The sequence below is a fragment of the Somniosus microcephalus genome, chromosome 7, assembly GCF_052327205.1.
Source record: "Somniosus microcephalus isolate GS21.2 chromosome 7, FLI_Smic_1.0, whole genome shotgun sequence".
In the NCBI taxonomy this organism is placed as follows: Eukaryota; Metazoa; Chordata; class Chondrichthyes; order Squaliformes; family Somniosidae; genus Somniosus; species Somniosus microcephalus.
The window spans coordinates 70,116,997-70,136,580 of NC_140993.1; the positions used below are offsets into that span (position 1 = coordinate 70,116,997).

A 19,584-nucleotide genomic window follows, 5' to 3' on the forward strand; every position below is an offset into this window, starting at 1 on the left:
GAGAGCACACACACCAAATAGAAAGCACGCAGAGTATGCAGATAGAAAACATGAGAACTCAGAGTTGCAGAGATAAAAGAGGGAGTGCACGAGCAAAATAGTCTCCTTTTACACTCTTGCACAATGTGGTGTTTTAGCATAAAGTTTAATGAAACCAGCAGCAACCCTTTGTACATTTCATGGTGTGAGAATATTCTTTAGTATCACCTTTCAAGTTACAGCCTCTCAATGTCCCTTATCTGTGCCCTGGAGCTAATGCAGTGCTGTAGCCAACTGTTTCTTCAGTAGTCAAAGCAGATCCCCTCCCCTCCCTCCCTCCTGTCCTTGTGTGAACCACTGCACATTACAGGAGCCTGACTTTAACCATAAATGGTTATAAACAATAGTGGTGAAGTTCTTTTTTTTTTAAAAAGCAAGACTCCAAGCGGATTTCAAACAATGTATTTTTTTTTTTACTTTTAAAAATACACAACATTCATCCCTGCAAATATCCAGCTCCTAGCACCAAGTGAAATCTCTGCAAGTTGTAAAATTACAAATGCACAAGCCACTTACCAGAGTGCACCCACTGAAACCCATTTCCCAGAGAGAGAGAGAGAGAAAGATTGAGACAGAGTGAGTGAGAACATTCAGCAGCGGTCCTTCTTAGTCCTCAGCTTGTGTCATTGCAAGACTGGTTTCCAAAACAGCTGAACCATTTCAGAAATACTCGGGGAACTGTGTGCTTTTAAAAAAAAATCTTTCAGTCTATAGTACAGAATTGAATCGCTCGTCAAACTGGAGTTTTCCTTCAAATCTTTTGCTACCAGCCACTAAATAATTAATATATCTTCTTTCCTGCTACTTTCTCCCGCCCCCCCTTCAGTAATAAGCTTTAATTTAATGAATAATTAAAAAAAATACCACCTAAATCAAACAATTCTTTTAAATATCAGATTGACTCACGTAACAAAATGGCCACACCTAACGAATTTTGGGCAGAACTTTCAACTGTGGCCAGGGAGGGGGGGGGGGGGGGGGAAGGGGAGACGTAGTGAAATGGGCAGCAATGGGTCGGCCACCCGTTACAAACCCCATGCCCACTAGCTTCGACGGACAGGAAAAAAAAATCAGGTGGGCTGTGTAGAGTGGCCGATCCATTCTGGCCCCCAGCAGAGCTGAAAGTTCGGCCCATTGTTTGCCAGGGTGGGGTGTGATTGGCTGGGGGAGGTGGAGGGGGCGGGGGAAGGGGAGAGAGAGATTTTGTAAACGACTTGCTAACTCGGTTTTGCCAGCACCGGTCGTGGTGCCCAAAACATTGAACACTGCTCGGTATCAGAAACAAACCAGAAAAATAAGTTGCGCCTTACGAAAAAAATGTAATTAGCTGTTGATGATCCCTTCTCTCCTGTTCCCACCGCCCCTTCCCAAAATCACGTCAATTAAAAAAAAACTCAAATCCCAACAAAGGGAAACAGGTGCCGCACTCCAAGTCTGGATTAAGTTAGTGTCGACGGCCTATTCGACTGCGGGGGGGGCATCCCGACAGAGCGCGTTCCTATTTGCACACAATCTCACTTTGTGGCTGGAGGTGGGAGAGGGATGGGGGAGAGAGGGGGGTGCACTGGTGAGTGAGCGAGAGCCAGAAGCCTGCCCAACCCTAATCAAATGAAGAGCCTTTTAACACCAACAAGCCCCCCACCCACCCTAAAGTGGCTGAGATCAGCTAGCTCAGAACAGACCGGGGTGGGTGGGAAGTCTGACCCGAGGAACTTCCTGCCCTGTTGGGCCTGGCTACTCACTGCGTTTTCTGGGAGGGAGACAGGGAGAGAAAGGGTGATCCCAATTAAAATTCATTTTGTTTAACCAGATACTAAAGATCTTCCTTTACTCAGTGAATAAACACCATCGCCCGCTATTCAAACAAAAAAAACAGCAACCTTTAAGTCAGTACTAGTCACAGATCATTTCGAACAAGTTTTTTTTTTTAAAAACCAAAAAAAAAACGGTTTTAAAACTTTTTTTTTCCAAAACACACTCATCGCGTCACAATTCTCTTTTTGCCAACATTAAATTGTAAGCAAAAAAAAGTTTTTTTTTTTTAAACATTTTCTTTACATAAAAAAGTCCGTAAAAATTTAATACAGTAAAATGATTTTTTTAAAGTACGACAGTTTTCCGCTGACTGTCGGTGATATACAGTCAGACCAAGTTGATATCTAACCAATACTATAGTATTTACACAGTAAAAGAGGGAGAATGATGAAACCCCCCCCCGACCCCGCAACCTCCCCCCCCTCAAAAATGTAATCGTCAAAGTGAACAGGGACAAGTCGTTAACTAGAAGTGGTTTCTATGCCTTCTCAATATATTCACATATGCGTTAAAACAGTATAATACAGATAGCTATGAGATTGAGAAGCTGGTTATAGATTCACATGGGTTTTTGCTCAGGGGCGGGGCAGGGCTGGGGGAGGGGGAATAGAGAGGGGTTTATTATTCAATCCACATCTGGTTCTTCTTTAGGCTTGTAGATGGTGCCGAATTTCTGCATGTACTTCTTGATGTATTCCTTGGTTTTATGCTTCACGTTTTCATTGCACTCCAGATCCTCGGGATTCTTGCACTGTTTCAGCTCCTTGTTCATGACACCGTGTGTCAACTGCATGAGAGAGAAAAGAGGGAAGAGGGAGGGAGGGGGTAGGGGGGCGAGTGAGGGGGTAGGGGGGGGCGAGTGAGGGGGTAGGGGGGGGGCGAGTGAGGGGGTAGGGGGGGCGAGTGAGGGGGTAGGGGGGGGGCGAGTGAGGGTGTGGCGAGTGAGGGGGTGGGGGGGCGAGTGAGGGGGTAGGGGGGCGAGTGAGGGGGTAGGGGGGCGAGTGAGGGGGTAGGGGGGCGAGTGAGGGGGGTAGGGGGGCGAGTGAGGGGGTAGGGGGGGAGTGAGAGGGTAGGGGGGGCGAGTGAGGGGGTGGGGGGGGAGGAGAGGAGGGCGAGGAGGGGGGCAAGGGAGAAGGGGGGAGAGAGAGGTGAGGAGGGGGAAAACAAAGTTATTATCTATCTGCGTTATATTTTCCATGCAGTTTCGCGTCCTCTCACAAAAGAAGCTCATTCTCGCTGGGGCTTTGAGTTTGGTTTCAGATCCATGGGCGCTAACTGCACCCAGTCACTTTACTCAAGTGGTCATTTTATCACATGGGAGTTTCGACAAGCGGGAACCGGCAGACTGTTTGACCGTGAGGGTTGCCCTGGCTGTGCATGACCCGACGCTGACAAATGCACATTCCACCAGGGCTGATTTTGCCCCCACACCCTCCCGCCAACCCAGCCCGAAAGTTGACGAGATTAACTGTAGCCAGTCCACTCCCCAGGCAGAGGTCAGCTAACTCGGCACCAACTGCTGACGGCCTCTTCCTTGTCCGTGTGCCTCAGTACCAATATGCAGTGCAATCGGGCACAGGGCCATCAGCGGGGTCTGTCGGACATGCCATTTTCCAATGGGGCCTCAGAAAACAAATCCCACATCGCAGCTAAAATAAGTTTTCTGTGCCCTTACCTTCCGAGCTAGATGTTTGAAATCCTCAGTCGCTACGATTCTTCCTAATTTACAGTCTGGTTTCCGGTAGGGATTCAGGCACAGAACGATGAACTGGGAGATCTGGAAAGAGAGGAAGCGAGACTATGGACAAAAGGTAGAATGATTCCCTTCCACGGTGGGTATTCCCCCTCAACCTCCCCCCACACCCCAACCAAGACCATCACTGGGCTATTGATGCTTTGGGTACTGCTCACCCTACAGTAAGAAACCGCTTGCATTTATACAGCACCTTTTTTGTTTATTCGTTCATGGGATTTGGGCGTTGCTGGTAAGGCTAGCATTTATTTCCCATCCCTAATTGCCCTTGAGAAGGTGGTGGTGAGCCGCCTTCTTGAACCGCTGCAGTCCGTGTGGTGAAGGTACTTCCACAGTGTTGTCTGGTAGGGAGTTCCAGGATTTTGACCCAGTGACGATGAAGGATCGGCGATATACTTCTAAGTCAGGATGGTGTGTGACTTGGAGGGGAACTCGGAGGTGATGATGTTCCCATGCGCCTGCTGCCCTGTTCTTCTAGGTGGAAGAGGTCGCGGGTTTGGGAGGTGCTGCCGAAGAAGCCTTGGCGAGTTGCTGCAGTGCAACTTGTAGATGGTACACACTGCAGCCACGGTACGCCGGTGGTGGAGGGAGTGAATGTTTAAGGTGGTGGATGGGGTGCCAATCAAGCGGGCTGCTTTGTCCTGGATGGTGTCGAGCTTCTTGAGTGTTGTTGGAGCTGCACTCATCCAGGCAAGTGGAGAGTATTCCATCACAGTCCTTACTTGTGCCTTGTAGATGGTGGAAAGGCTTTGGGGAGTCAGGAGGTGAGACACTCGCCTCAGAATACCTAGCCTCTGACCACAGTATTTATGTGGCTGGTCCAGTTAAGTTTTTGGTCAATAGTAACCCCCAGGATGTTGATGGTGGGGGATTCGGTGATGGTAATGCCGTTGAATGTCATGGGGAGGTGGTTAGACTCTCGCTTGTTGGAGACAGTCATTGCCTGGCACTTCTGTGGCGTGAATGTTACCTGCCACTTATCAGCCCAAGCCTGAACGTCGTCCGGTCTTCTTGTATGCGGGCATGGACTGCTTCATTATCTGAGGAGCTGTGAATGGCACTGAACATTGTGCAGTCATCAGCGAACATTCCCATTTCTGACCTTATGTTGGAGGGAAGGTCATTGATGAAGCAGCTGAAGATGGTTGGGCCTAGGACACTGCCTTGAGGAACTCCTGCAGCGAGGTCCTGGGGCTGTGATGATTGACCTTCAATCACCACAACTATCTTCCTTTGTGCTAAATATGACTCCAGCCATTAGAGCATTTTCCCACCGATTCCCATTGACTTCAGTTTTGCTAGGGCTCCTTGATGCCACACTCGGTCAAATGCTGCCTTGATGTCAAGGGCAGTCGCTCTCACCTCACCTCTGGAATTCAGCTCTTTTGTCCATGTTTGGACCAAGGCTGTAATGAGGTCGGGAGCCGAGTGGTCTTGGCGGAACCCAAACTGGGCATCGGTGTGCAGGTTATTGGTGCGTAAGTGCCACTTGATAGCACGGTCGATGACAGCTTCCATCACTTTGCTGATGATCGAGAGCAGACTGATGGGGCGGTAATTGGCTGGATTGGATTTGTCCTGCTTTTTGTGGACAGGACATACCTGGGCAGTTTTCCACATTGTCGGATAGATGCCAGTGTTGTAGCTGTACTGGAACAGCTTGGCTAGAGGCGCGGCTAGTTCTGGAGCACACGTCTTCAGCATGATAGCCAGAATGTTGTCGGGGCCCATAGTCTTTGCTGTATCCAGTGCGCTCAGCCGTTTCTTGATATCACGTGGAGTTTTGGGCACCGCACATCAAAAACGATATATTGGCCTTGGACAAGGAAAAGGATTTGGGTGTTCAGGTACACAAATCATTTAAAGCTAGTGGGCTGGACAGGTACAAAAAGCAATCAGAAAGGCTAATGGAATGTTGACCTTCATCTCAAAGGGGCCGGAATACAAAGGGGAGGAGGTGATGCTTCAGTTGTACAGAGCCTTGGGTCAGACTCCATCTGGAATACGGTGTTCAATTCTGGGCACCGCTCCTCAGGAAAGATATATTGGCCTTGGAGGGGATGCATTGCAGCTTCACCAGAATGATACCAGGGCATAAACAGTTAGATTATGAGGACAGGTTGCATAAACTTGGCTTGTATTCGCTTAAGTTTAGACAGTTGCAAGGCGATCTGATCAAGGTGTTAGTAATGATAAAAGGATTTGATAGGGTAGATACAGAGAAACGATTTCCTTGGATGGGGGATTAAAATTAGAGCCATGTCATTCAGGGGTGAAGTCAGGAAGCACTTTTATACAAAGGGTGGTGGAAATCTGGAACTCTCTCCCCCAAAGGGCTGTGGATGCTGGGTCAATTGAAATTTTCAAGACTGCAATCAATAGATTTTTGTTAGGTAACAAAGGCATTGAAAATGGAGTTAAGATGCAGATCAGCCAAGATTCTAATTGAATGGTGGAGCAGGCTCAAAGGGGCTAAATGGCCTACTCCTGTTCCTATACTCAGGATGTCCCAGAGTGCTTTACAGTCAATGAAGTACTTTTGAAGTGTAGTTGAGATGAGCTTCCGACCACATATCTGCACCATCATCACGAAGACTGCCTATTTCCACTTACGTAACATCGCCCGATTCCACCCCTGCCTCAGTTCATCTGCTGCTGAAACCCTCGTTAGCGCTAGACTTGACTATTCCAACGCACTCCCGGCCGACCTCCCATCTTCCCCTGCTCACCCACATCTCTGCTGCCACAATCCAAACTCGCACCAAGTCCTGTTCACCCATCACCCCTGTGCTTGCTGATGTACATTGGCTCTTGGTTAAGCAACGCCTCGATTTAAAAATGCTCATCCTGGTTTTCAAATCGCTCCATAGCCTCGCCCCTCCCCATCTCTGTAATCTCCTCCAGTCCTACAACCCTCCGAGATCTCCGCGCTCCTCCATTTCTGGCCTCTTGCGCATCCCCAATTTGAATCGCTCCACCATTGGCAGCCGTGCCTTCAGCTGTCTAGGCCCTAAACTCTGGAATTCCCTCCCTAAACCATCCATCTCTCTATCCTCCTTTAAGAGGCTCCTTAAAACCTCCCTCTTTCTGCCCTAATATCTCATGAGGCTCGGTGTCAAATTTTGTTTGATAACACTCCTGTGAAGCGTCTTGGGACGTTTTACTACGTTAAAGGCGCGATATAAATGCACGTTGTTGTAGTAGTCACTTGTAATATATGAAACACGGCACCAATTTACACACAGCAAGGTCCCACAAACAGTAATTACATCAATGACCAGATAATCTGTTTTTAGCAATGTTGGTTGAGGGTTAAATATTGGCCAGGACACCGGGGAGAACTACCCTAACTCTTCTTCAAATAGTATCATGGAATCTTTTGCATTCCCCAGAGAGAGCAGACGGGGCCTCGGTTTAATGTCTGGTCCGCTCTGACTGCACGGCACTCCCTCAGTACTGCACTGGAGTGTCAGCCTAGATTATGGGCTCAAGTGTCTGGAGTGGGTGACTTGAAGGGGAGAAGACAAAGTTGTTAAGATATTGAATCACTTAATGAACTGGAGCACTCCCAGAATGTGTCCTCAAATTCAGGAATAACACTTCCTGAAGGATAAAATAACACCCATGCTCCCATTCATTCTGCAGCTGTGTAAACTCACGCTCCCTTGCACGCCTGCCTGGGGTGACCTCAGTAGTTTAGTGCCCTTCACACCCTGTGGCCATACATTTTTAAAAAGCCTATTTACAGGCTCTGAAACGCACTGTGTTTACGTGCTCCCTCTATTTGTTTTGGGCTGTCCTTTGAAAGCCACACCTACCCTCACAACAAGTTGTGACGATGGGGCCCACCCTAAACATTGGCCAGCTTTTATTATTTTTTGCTGTCTGACCTGGCATGTTTCTCCAGTGCTTTTTAAATCTCTCTCCCACCACCCTCCTCTTCCTTTCCCCCCTCATCTACAACTGAAGGAGCTGGCTCTTGCTGGGGTGTGGAACCACGGGTGTCGATTGCACCATGATGCCTTGCAACTATTCACGCATGAGCGAGTGTCTGCAGGCCATTCAACTGTGGGGCGGGGGGCCTGACCCTGCCGCTACTGTTTCCAGCGGGTCGGAAGGCAATTTGTCCCCCACCCCCGGCCACCACAGCCTCGCCGACTAACATTATCTAACTCGGAACAGGCTGTTGATTACCAGTAGGCGCGTCGGTTATGGGACGCAAGCATTGCAGCCATGCCAGATCCCGTCCTCGCCCAATATCCAGTCGATGACATGCCAGCCTTTTGGCAAAGAAAGAGAATTTTTGAAGTAGTGAGATAAGATTCAGTTGGGCTGGGACCTGCTAACATTTGGTCTAGCCTGACATTTCACCCACTAGCCTAAACATCCACTCCCTCCACCACCGGCATACCGTGGTGTGTACTATCTACAGATGCACTACAGCAAGTTGCCAAGGCTTCTTCGGCAGCACCTCCCAAACCCGCAACCTCCACTGCCTAGAAGGGCAAGGGCAGCAGATGCATGGCAACACCATCACCTTCAAGTCACACACCATCCTGACTTAGACAAATACCGCTCTTCCTTCATTGGCGCTGGGTTAATATCCTGGAAATCCCCAACAGCACTGTGGTAACACGTTCACCACACGGACATAAGACGACTCACCACCACCTCGTCAGGACATCGAGGGACACCCATGAGAGAACGCGTTGCGGAGGGCATGTGCATTAGAGATGGGGGTACATCAAGGGAGGGGGGTCCTGCCCATGAGAGATGGATACATCCATGGGAGGAGGTCTTATTTATGAGAGATGGGGGTGCATCCTTAGGAGGGGATCATGTCCGTAGGAGATTAGGTTACGTTCTTGAGAGGGGGGGCACATCCATGGGAAGCAGGGGTACAGGCATAGAATCATGGAATGTTTACAGCACAGGAGGCCATTCGGCCCGTCGAGCCCGTGCCGGCTCTCTGCAAGAGCACTTCAGCTAGTCCCACTCCTCCGTCCATTCCCTGTAGCCCTGCAAATTTCGTTCCTTCAGATGCTTATCCAATTCCCTTTTGAAAGCCATGATTGAATCTGCCTCCACCACCTTTCAGGCAGTGCATTCCAGATTTTAACCACTTGCTGCGTAAAAAAGTTTTTTCTTACGTTGCCTTTGGTTCTTTTGCCAATCACCTTAAATCTGTGTCCTCTGGTACTCGACCCCTCCGCCAATGGGAACAGTTGCTCTCTATTTACTCGGTCTAGACCACTCATGATTTTGAACACCTCTATCAAATCTCCTCTCAATCTTCTCTGCTCCAAGGAGAACAACCCCAGCCTCTCCAGACTATCAACGTAACTGAAGTTCCTCATTCCTGGAATCATTCTCCTAAATCTTTTCTGCACCCTCTCTAGGTCTTCACATCCTTCCGAGAATGCGGTGCTCAGAGGACATGGCACATTTGAGAGCTGGGGTTATGCTCACAAGAAAAGCAAGAAGGAACGTTCACGGAATTAACAGCCTATTTGCAATTCAGTCAATGAGTCACTTATTAAAAGCGAGTGCTGAATTTTTCTTCTCATGCCGTGCCGTCCAACAAATGAAGCCCACCTCCCCACAAGCTTGTCACCATCTCCCTCAATCCTTTCTTTCTTTAGAAATATATCCAGTTGACTCAAAAACATTCATACTGACAACTTTAATGTACAGTACTTCCCTAGTAGCTTGTCCCACAACTCAATTGCCCTCCGGTTCTCCCCAACCCCCTCCTGATTTCCATTCTGACTGCTAACTTCCTTAGCTTTACATCTGCACTGTGCAACACAAATAAATAAATAAAATATATATGAAAAAGAGAGAAAAATAAATCAAACTTACATTTATAAAGCACTTTAATGATACCTCTCAGGAAATGCTTTATATCCAATGAATTACTTGTGAAGTGCAGTCATCGTTAAGTCGGCAAACATGGCAGTCATTTTGTGCACGGAAAGGTGCAACAATTGATTTGTTCTTGATGTTGATTGAGGGAGGAATGTTGGCCAGGACACCGAGAACTCGCTGCTTGTCTTCAAACAATAGCATGGAATCTTTTTCCTAACTGGGATGCTAAGTGGGGCGGGGGAATGGAGGCGGAGGGAGAAGAGCCAAACTTTCCGCGGTGCAGACTTACCTCCTTCCTGAACATCTCTTTGCTCCTCTTGGCGAGCTCGCTCGAGGTGTCGGCCTCTGCAGTTTTAGGCTTTTTCTTGGATGACTGTAACAGGAGAATTGAAGGTATTTTGGTGACTTCAAAAATAAAAATGTAGTAAGGTAACTAGTTAGAGCTGGATTTCCAGATCGCACCGGGCTAGGCAGGAGTTACCTGGCGGAAATCAGCACTCACCCGGTTGTAATCCCAACAACACTCAGCAACATAAAATATGAAAAGGCCATTAACCCAAGAAGTCCTTTGGATTGGCCTGAGCTGATTTGTTCACCATATCCCTTAACCCATTCTCTCCCGAGCAACACATCCAATTGCATCTTAACCCCATTTACCTCGCCCCAATTATCCTCATCTTTTCCTGCTAAATTATTCCCCTACACTATTCTCCTTCAGGTGAAAATAAGTCTCCCATCTACCCAGGAGAGATAGGAGGTGGTGTGGCAGTATTTGTTAAGGAGAATGTTACAGTGCTGGAGAGGGAGGATGTCCTGGAGGGGTCAAGGACAGAATCTATATGGCTAGAGTTAAGAAATAATAGAGGTGTCATTACACTACTAGGTGTATTCTATAGACCACCAAATAGTGGGAAAGATATGGAGGAGCAAATTTGCAGTGAAATTACAGAGAGGTGCAAGAACTGTAGAGTAGTGATAATGGGGGGACTTCAACTATCCTAATCTAGACTGAGATCGTAATAGTGTAAAGGGCAGAGAAGGGGAAGAATTTCTGAAGTGTGTTCATGAGAACTTTCTTGATCAGTATGTTTCCGGCCCGATGAGGGAGGAGGCATTGCTGGATCTGGTTCTGGTGAATGAGGTAGGTCAAATGGAGCAAGTGTCAGTAGGTGAACATTTAGGGAACAGTGATCATAGTATAACATAGAAACATAGAAGATAGCAGCAGGAGTAGGCCATTCGGCCTCTCGAGCTTGTTCCGCCATTTAATGAGATCATGGCTGATCATCCAAATTCAGTACGCTGTCCCTGCTTTCTCCCCATATCCCTTGATCCCTTTAGCTGTAAGAAATATATTTTACTCCTTGAATATATTTAATGAATTGGCCTCAACTGCCTTGTATGGTAAAGAATTCCACAGGTTCACCACTCTCTGGGTGAAGAAATTCCTCCTCATCTCAGTCCTAAATGCCTTACCCCTTATCCTTAGACTGTGACCCCTGGTTCTGGACTCCCCCGTCATCGGGAACATCCTTCCTGCATCTAGTCTGTCTAGTCCGGTTAGAATTTTATAAGTTTCAATGAGATCCCCTCTCATAAGAACATAAGAAATAGGAGCAGGAGTAGGCCAATCGGCCCCTCGAGCCTGCTCCGCCATTCAATAAGACCATGGCTGATCTGATCCTAACCGCCAATCTACTATCACAGAACCATCTCCTGAATCTAACAGAATTAGACACACGAAATAGGAGCAGGATCAGGCTACATGGCCCCTGGGCCCGCTCCGCTACTCACAGGGCCATAACCGATCCGAACCTAGACTCATGTCCAAATTCCTGCCCGCTCCCCGTAACCCTTAATTCCCTTTACTTCTAGGAAACTGTCTATTTCTGTTTTAAATTTATGTAATGATGTAGCTTCTACAGCTTTTTGGGGCAGCATATTCCATGGACCTACCACCCTCTGAGTGAAGTAGTTCCTCCTCATCTCAGTTTTGAAAGAGCAGCCCCTTATTCTAAGACTATGCCCCCTAGTTCTAGTTTCACCCATCATCGGGAACATCTTCCCCGCATCCACCCGATCCAACCCCTTCACAATCTTATATGTTTCAATAAGATCGCCTCTCATTCTTCTGAACTCCATTGAGTAGAGTCCCAATCTACTCAACCTCTCCTCATATGTCCATCCCCTCATCCCCGGGATTAACCGAGTGAACCTTCTTTGCACTGACTCGAGAGCAAGTATGTCCTTTCTTAAGTATGGACACCAAAACTGTACGCAGTATTCCAGGTGCGGTCTCACCAATACCTTGTACAACTGAAGCAATACCTCCCTATTTTTATATTCTATCCCCCTAGCAATGAAAGCCAACATTCCATTGGCCTTCTTAATCACTTGCTGCACCTGCATACTAACCTTTTGAGTTTCGTGCACCAGGACCCCCAGATCCCTTTGTACTTCAGTACTTTCCAGTTTCTTGCCACTAAGATAATAACTTGCTCTACGATTTTTCCTGCCAAAGTGCATAACCTCACACTTTCCAGTATTGTATTCCATCTGCCAAATCTCTGCCCACTTACTTAGCCTGTCTATGTCCCCTTGCAGGTTTTTTATGTCCTCCTCACTCACTACTTTCCCTCCCATCTTAGTATCATCTGCAAACTTTGATATGTTACACTCGGTCCCCTCCTCCAAATCGTTAATATAGATTGTAAAGAGTTGGGGACCCAGCACTGACCCCTGCGGAACACCACTAGTTACTGATTGCCAGTCTGAGAATGAACCATTTATCCCAACTCTCTGCCTTCTGTTAGATAGCCAATCCTCTATCCATGCCAGAATATTACCCCCAATCCCGTGATGTTTTATCTTAAGCAATAATCTTTTGTGTGGCACCTTGTCAAATGCCTTTTGGAAGTCTAAATACACTACGTCCGCTGGTTCCCCTTTATCCACCCTATATGTTACTTCCTCAAAGAACTCCAGCAAATTTGTCAAACATGACTTCCCCTTCATAAAACCATGCTGACTTTGTCCTATTAAATTATGATTATCCAAATGTCCTGTTACTGTCTCCTTAATAATGGACTCCAAAATTTTACCTACCACAGATGTTAGGCTGTTTCCTACCACAGATGTTTCCAGCTTTCTGTCTACTGCCCATTCTTCTACACTCTGGCGAATATAAGCCTAATCGAGCCAATCTCTCCTCATACGTCATTCCTGCCATCCCAGGTATCAGTCTGGTGAATCTTCGCTGCACTCTCTCCATGGCAAGAACATCCTTCCTCAGATAAGGCGACCAAAACTGCACACAATACTCAAGGTGTGGTCTCACCAAGGCCCTGTACAACTGCAGCAAGACATCCTTGCTCCTGTACTCAATTCCTCTCGCTATGAAGGCCAACATACCATTTGCCTTCTTAACCGCCTGCTGCACCTGCATGCTTACCTTCAGCGACTGGTGCACAAGGTCACCCAGGTCTCGTTGCACTTCCCCTTTTCCCAATCTATTGCTGTTCAGATAATAATCTATCTTCCTGTTTTTGCCACCAAAGTGGATAACCTCGCATTTAACCACATTATACTGCATTTGCCATGCATCTGCCAATCACCCAACCTGTCCAAATCATCCTGGAGTTTCTCGGCATCCTCCTCACAGCACACACGCCCACCCAGCTTTGTGTCGTCTGCAAACTTGGTGATATTACATCTAGTTCCCTCGTCTAGATCATTAATGTATGTTGTGAATAGCTGGAGTCCTAGCACCGATCCCTGCGGTACCCCACTAGTCACTGCCTGCCACTCGGAAAAAGACCCGCTTATTCCAACTCTTTGCTTCCTGTCTGCCAACCAGTTCTCTATCCAAGACAGTACCTTACCCCCAATCCCATGTGCTTTAACTTTGCACGCTAATCTCTTATGCGGGACCTTATCGAAAGCCTTCTGAAAGTCCAAATACACCACATCCACTGGTTCTCCCCATTTTTATTCTACCAGTTACATCCTCAAAAAATTCCAGATTAGTCAAGCATGATTTACCTTTTGAAAATCCATGTTGACTTTGTACGATCCTGTCACTGTTTTCCAAGTGCTCTGCTATTACGTCTTTTATAATGGACGTTCAAGTCTATAGAATTTAGAAAGATGACCAACAATGCATCTACTATTTCTAGGGCCACTTCCTTAAGTACCCTAGGATGCAGATTATCAGGCTCTGGGGATTTATCGGCCTTCAATCCCGTCAATTTCCCTAACAATATTGATTTCATTCAATTCCTCCCTCTCATTAGACCCTATGTTCCCCAACATCTCTGGGAGGTTATTTGTGTCTTCCTTTGTGAAGACAGAACCAAAGTATGTATTTAATTGGTCTGCCATTTCTTTGTTCCCCATTATAAATTCCCCCTGATTCTGACTGCAAGGGACCTACGCTTGACTTCATCAATCTTTTTCTCTTCACATGTCTATAGAAGCTTTTACAGTCAGTTTTTATGTTCCCTGCAAGCTTACTCTCAATCTATTTCCCCCCTCTTAATTAATCCTTTTGTCCTCCTTTGCGAAATCCTAAACTGCTTCCATTCCTTAGGTTTGCTGCTTTTTCTGGCCAAATTATATGTCCTCTCCTTGGATCTTATGCTATCCCTAATTTTCCTTGTTAGCCACGGTTGAGTCACCTTTTTTGTTTTATTTTTATGGCAAACAGGGATGAACAAATAAGGTTTAAATTAGCTATGGAAAAGGACAGGGTGCAATCTAGAGTAAAAATGTTTAACTGGGGGGAGGACCAATTGCAGTGGGATGAGAACGAATCTGGCCCGGGTAAACTGGAATCAAAGATTGGCAGGCAAAACTGTAATGGAACAATGGGCTGCCTTTAAAGAGGAAATAGTTCAGGTACAGATGAGGTACATTCCCACTAGGGGGAAAGGCAGGGGCAACTAAAGTCAGGGTTCCCTGGATGACGAAACAAATAGAGAATATGAAGAAGCAGAAAAAGGGCGCGTATGACAGATGTCAGGTTGCAAAATACATCCGAGAATCAGGCTATATATAGAAAGGTCAGAGGAGAAGTGAAAAAGAAAGTAAGAGGGGCAAAGAGAGGGTATGAGAATAGAATGGTAGCCAACATAAAAGGTAATCCAAAAGTCTTCTACAGGCATATAAATAGTAAAAGGGTAGTAAGAGGAGGGGTGGGGCCGATTAGGGACCAAAAAGGAGACCTACGCATGGAGGTAGGGGGTATGGCTGAGGTACTAAATGAGTACTTTGCATCTGTCTTCACCAAGGAAGAGGATGCTGCCAGGCATAGTGAAGGAGGGTGGTAGTGGAGACACTTGATAGGATAAACATTGAAAGAAGAGGTATTAGAAAGGTTTGCGGGGGCTGAAGGAGATTACAGAGATAGGAAGGGACGAGGCCATGGAGGGATTTGAAAACAAGGATGAGAATTTTGAAATCGAGGCGCTGCTTAACCGGGAGCCAATGTAGGTCAGCGAGCACAGGGGTGATGGGCGAACAGGGCTTGGTGCGAGTTAGGACGCGGGCAGCCAAGTTTTGGATGACTTCAAGTTTACGTAGGGTGGAATGTGGGAGGCCAGCCAGGAGTGCGTTGGAATAGTCAAGTCTAGAGGTAGCAAAAGCATGGATGAGGGTTTCAGCAGCGGATGAGCTGAGGCAAGGGTGGAGACGGGCGATGTTACAGAAGTGAAGTAGGCGGTCTTTGTTATGCTGCGGATATGTGGTCAGAAGCTCATTTCAGGGTCAAATATGACACCAAGCCTCAGACAGATGTTAGGGAGAGGGATGGAGTCAGTGGCTAGGGAATGGAGTTTGTGGCGGGGACCAAAAACAACGGCTTTGGTCTTCCCAATATTTAATTGAAGAAAATTTTTGCTCATCCAGAACTATGTCGGACAAGCAGTCCGACAATTTAGAGACCATGGCGGGGTCGAGAGAAGAGGTAGTGAGGTAGAGCTGGGTGTCGTCAGCGTACATGTGGAAACTGACGCTGAGTTTTCGGATGATGTCGCCAAGGGGCAACATGTAGATGAGAAATAGGAGGGGGGGCAAGGATAGATCTTCGGGGGACACCAGAGGTAATGGTGCGGTGAGCAGGAAGAGAAGCTGTTGCAGGGGATTCTCTGGTTACGATTAGCTAGATAAGAATGGAACCAGGCGAGTGCTGGACGACAGTGGAGAGGTGTTGGAGAAGGATGGAGTGGTCAACCATGTCAAAGGCTGCAGACAAGTCAAGAAGGATGCGGAGGGATAGTTTACCTTTGTCACAGTCACAAAGGATGTAATTTGAGACTTTGATGAGAGCCGTTTCGGTACTGTGGCAAGGGCGGGAAACCTGATTGGAGGGATTCAAACATGGAATTTCAGGAAAGATGGGCACAGATTTAGGATGCAACAACACGTTCAAGGACTTGAGAGGAAAGGGAGGTTGGAGATGGGGCGGTAGTTTACAAGGACAGAGGGATCAATGTTTGGTTTTTTGAGGAGGGGTGATGACGGCAGATTTGAGGGCGAGGGAGACAGTACCTGAGGAGAGAGAACTGTTAATAATATCAGTTAACATGGGAGCCAGAAAAGGAAGTTGGAGGGGACATATAAACTAAATGGTACAATCCTAAAGGGGGTGCACGAACAGAGAGACCTGGGGGTATATGTGCACAAATCGTTGAAGGTGGCAGGGCAGGTTGAGAAAGCAGTTAAAAAGACTTACGGGATCCTGGGCTTCATAAATAGAGGTATAGAGTACAAGTGTGGAAATTATAATGAACTTATATAAAACACTGGTTCGACCCCAACTGGAGTACTGTGTCCAGTTCTGGGCACCACACTTTAGGAAGGATGTGAAGGCCTTAGAGAAGGTGCAGAAAAGATTTACGAGAATGATTCCAGGAATGAGGGACTTCAGTTACGTGGATAGATTGGAGAAGCTGGGGTTGTCTCCTTAGAGCAGAGAAGATTGAGGGGAGATTTGATAGAGGTGTTCAAAATCGTGAAGGGTCTAGACAGAGTAGAGAGAGAGAAACGGTTCCCATTGGCGGAAGGGTCGAGAACCAGAGGACACAGATTTAATGTGATGGGCAAAAGAACCAAAGGCGACGCAAGAAAAAACTTTTTTACACAGCGAGTGGTTAAGATCTGGAATGCACTGCCTGAAAGGGCGGTGGAGGCAGACTCAATCTTACCTTTCAAAAGGGAGTTGGATAAGTACCTGAAGGAAAAAATTTTGCACGACTACGGGGAAAGGACGGGGGAGTGGGATGAGCTGAAGTGCTCTTGCAGAGAGCTGGCACGGGCTCGACGGGCCGAATGGCCTTCTTCCGTGCTGTAACCATTCTATGATTCCTACTCCTGCTTTCCCCATTTTTAACTCTTGCCCGCTGGGATTTGAACCTTTCACCACATTGAACAATTTGCCTCGATCGACCCCCACCAGTTCTCTTCATAAGCTTAAAAACTTCCAATTTTGTTATTTTAATTAATTCTTTTTGCTGAAAGCTCTGAACAACCAAACAGCACCGCAGGGGGCACAACTCCACCCTCCAACATTGGTGCAAGGAAACAGACAGCTGGATCATCATCTGAAAGTTGAAATAGAACTGTAGGCCCGCTCTTTTTAATTCCGCCCTTCAATTCTCCGTGGAAGGGGTGCACTTTCCCCAGTATACGGTACCTCACCCAAGTGGCCATTCTCCTCGTGTCAGCATGGCTTTTTAAAAGTTCATTCTTGGATTGTGGGCACTGCCTGCATTTATTAGTCATCCTAGTCGCTGCAGTCCATGTGTTCATTTTTTAGAACAGTTTGATACAACTGAGTGACTTGCTAGGCCACTTCAGAGGGCAGTTAAGAGTCAACCATATCAGTGTGGGACTGGAGTCACCTATAGGCCAGACGGTGAAAGGACATTAGTGAACCAGTTGGGATTTACGACAATCTGACAGCTTCGTGGTCATTTTTACTGATAACAGTTTTTTATCATAGAATGGCATAATAGACTTGACGAACAAGGTCAGAGAACGCGGAGTTAGGGGACATAGCAGAATGGATAGCTAGCTGGCTTCAAGACAGAAAGCAGAGATGTGGGGTAAAGGGTAGCTATTCACAGTGGCAGAAGGTGGGTAGTGGTGTTCCACAAGGATCAGTGCTGGGACCACTGTTGTTCACAATTTATATTAACGATTTAGACCTTGGAATCAAAAACACAATTTCTAAATTTGCGGATGATGGGAGCGGGATGAGAGAGGGGGAGGGGGTGGCCAGAGAGAGAGGGAGGGGGTCCCAGAGAGAGAGAGGGGGGGGGGGGGCGGAGAGAGAGAGAGAGGCAGAGAGAGAGAGAGGGGGGGGGCAGAGAGAGAGAGAGAGGGGGGGGGGCAGAGAGAGAGAGAGGGGGGGGGGGGGGCAGAGAGAGAGAGAGGGGGGGGCAGAGAGAGAGAGAGAGGGGGGCAGAGAGAGAGAGAGAGGGGGGGCAGAGAGAGAGAGAGAGGGGGGGCAGAGAGAGAGAGAGAGAGGGGGCAGAGAGAGAGAGAGAGGGGGCAGAGAGAGAGAGAGAGGGGGGCAGAGAGGACCTGCGACCAGGAAAAGCCTGCGGGACAGATGGCATACTAAACGAGATGATTAAACACACAGACAACAAAATGAAACTGGCTATCCTAAAACTCTTCAACTTGGTTCTGAGTGTCGGTTATTTCCCTGATATCTGGAACAAAGGACTCATAACGCCCATATACAAAAGTGGGGACAAAATCGACCCAAACAACTATCGAGGCATCTGTGTAAACAGTAACCTGGGGAAGGTATTCTGTAGCATCATAAACAAAAGACTTATAAACTTCCTTGAGGAGCACAATGTCTTGAGTAAAAGCCAAATTGGATTCCTGCCAAACTATAGAACATCCGATCATATCTTCACCCTACAGACCCTAATTGACAAAACACGTTCACAATAACAAAAGCAAAATCTACGCATGCTTTGTAGATTTCCAGAAGGCTTTCGACTCCATCTGGCATGACGGTTTATTCCTGAAACTTATCGAAAGTGGGGTAGGAGGGAAACATATGATGTAATTAAATCAATGTATACAAACAACAAATGTGCAGTTAAAATTGGAGACAAACAAACAAAATACTTCCCACAGGGGCGGGGGGTGACGCAGGGCTCGCCAATCTCACCGACACTCTTTAATATTTACATAAATGGATTGGCAAAACTACTTGAACAATCTACAGCACCCGGCCTCACCCTATATGAATCCAAGGTTAAATTCCTCCTCTATGCAGACGACCTGGTTCTGCTGTCACCTACTAAAGAGGGGCTACAGCAAAACCTGGACCTGCTGGAGTCGTACTGCCAGACTTGGGCCCTGACAATAAATCCCCAAAAAACCAAAGTCCTTGTGTTCCAGCAAAGATCCAAACATCAGGGACCCAAAATAAATTTCACAGTAGGAACAACCAAAATTGAACAAACCACTAACTACACATACTTGGGCTTAAAAATCAGTTCTACGGGAAACTTCAAACTGGCTGTGAATGAACTGAAAGAGAAAGCAAGAAGGGCTTTCTATGCCATCAAAAAATCAATCCAAATAGAAATCCCAATTAGCATTTGGCTCAAAATTTTCAAATCAGTAATTGAACCAATTGCACTCTATGGCAGTGAGGTATGGGGACCGCTAACTCAACAAGAATTTGCAAAATGGGAACAAACACCCAATTGAGATCCTACATGCAGAATTCTGTAAAAGTATCCTCCGGACTCAAAGGAAAACAGTAAACAATGCATGCAGGGCGGAACTAGGCCAATATCCATTAATAATCACTATCCAAAAAAGAGCCACCAAATTTTGGAATCACCTACAAATGAGCAATCCCCAATGCTATCACTACGACGCCCTGAAATGCCAAGAGCTGACCATAAAGAAGAATACCCTCAGTCAACTAGTCCTGGGACTCAGTGAAGTAACTACTAACAATACTAACAATAACCAGCCCCAGGACAGTGACAGGGTAACACAAAGAATTCGACCCAACACAATCGTCGCTAAGCAAAAGGAAAAATATCTGACATATTGGGCAGAAACAACAAAAACCC

At 46.9% G+C, this 19,584-nt stretch overlaps 1 protein-coding gene across 1 annotated transcript in view; it reads right to left on the reverse strand.

Moving 5' to 3' along the window:
- Positions 1-429: 429 nt before the first annotated feature.
- Positions 430-19,584, reverse strand: part of LOC147114702 (histone-lysine N-methyltransferase SETD2-like) — a 27,081-nt gene continuing 7,926 nt past the window's right edge. The window contains exons 2-4 of the mRNA XM_085993939.1: positions 9,765-9,880; positions 3,530-3,631; positions 430-2,641 (exon numbers count right to left, since the gene is read on the reverse strand). Coding sequence (XP_085850065.1) covers positions 2,480-2,641; positions 3,530-3,631; positions 9,765-9,880 — 380 coding nt within the window. The 3' untranslated portion in view covers positions 430-2,479. The remainder of the gene's footprint in view (positions 2,642-3,529; positions 3,632-9,764; positions 9,881-19,584) is intronic.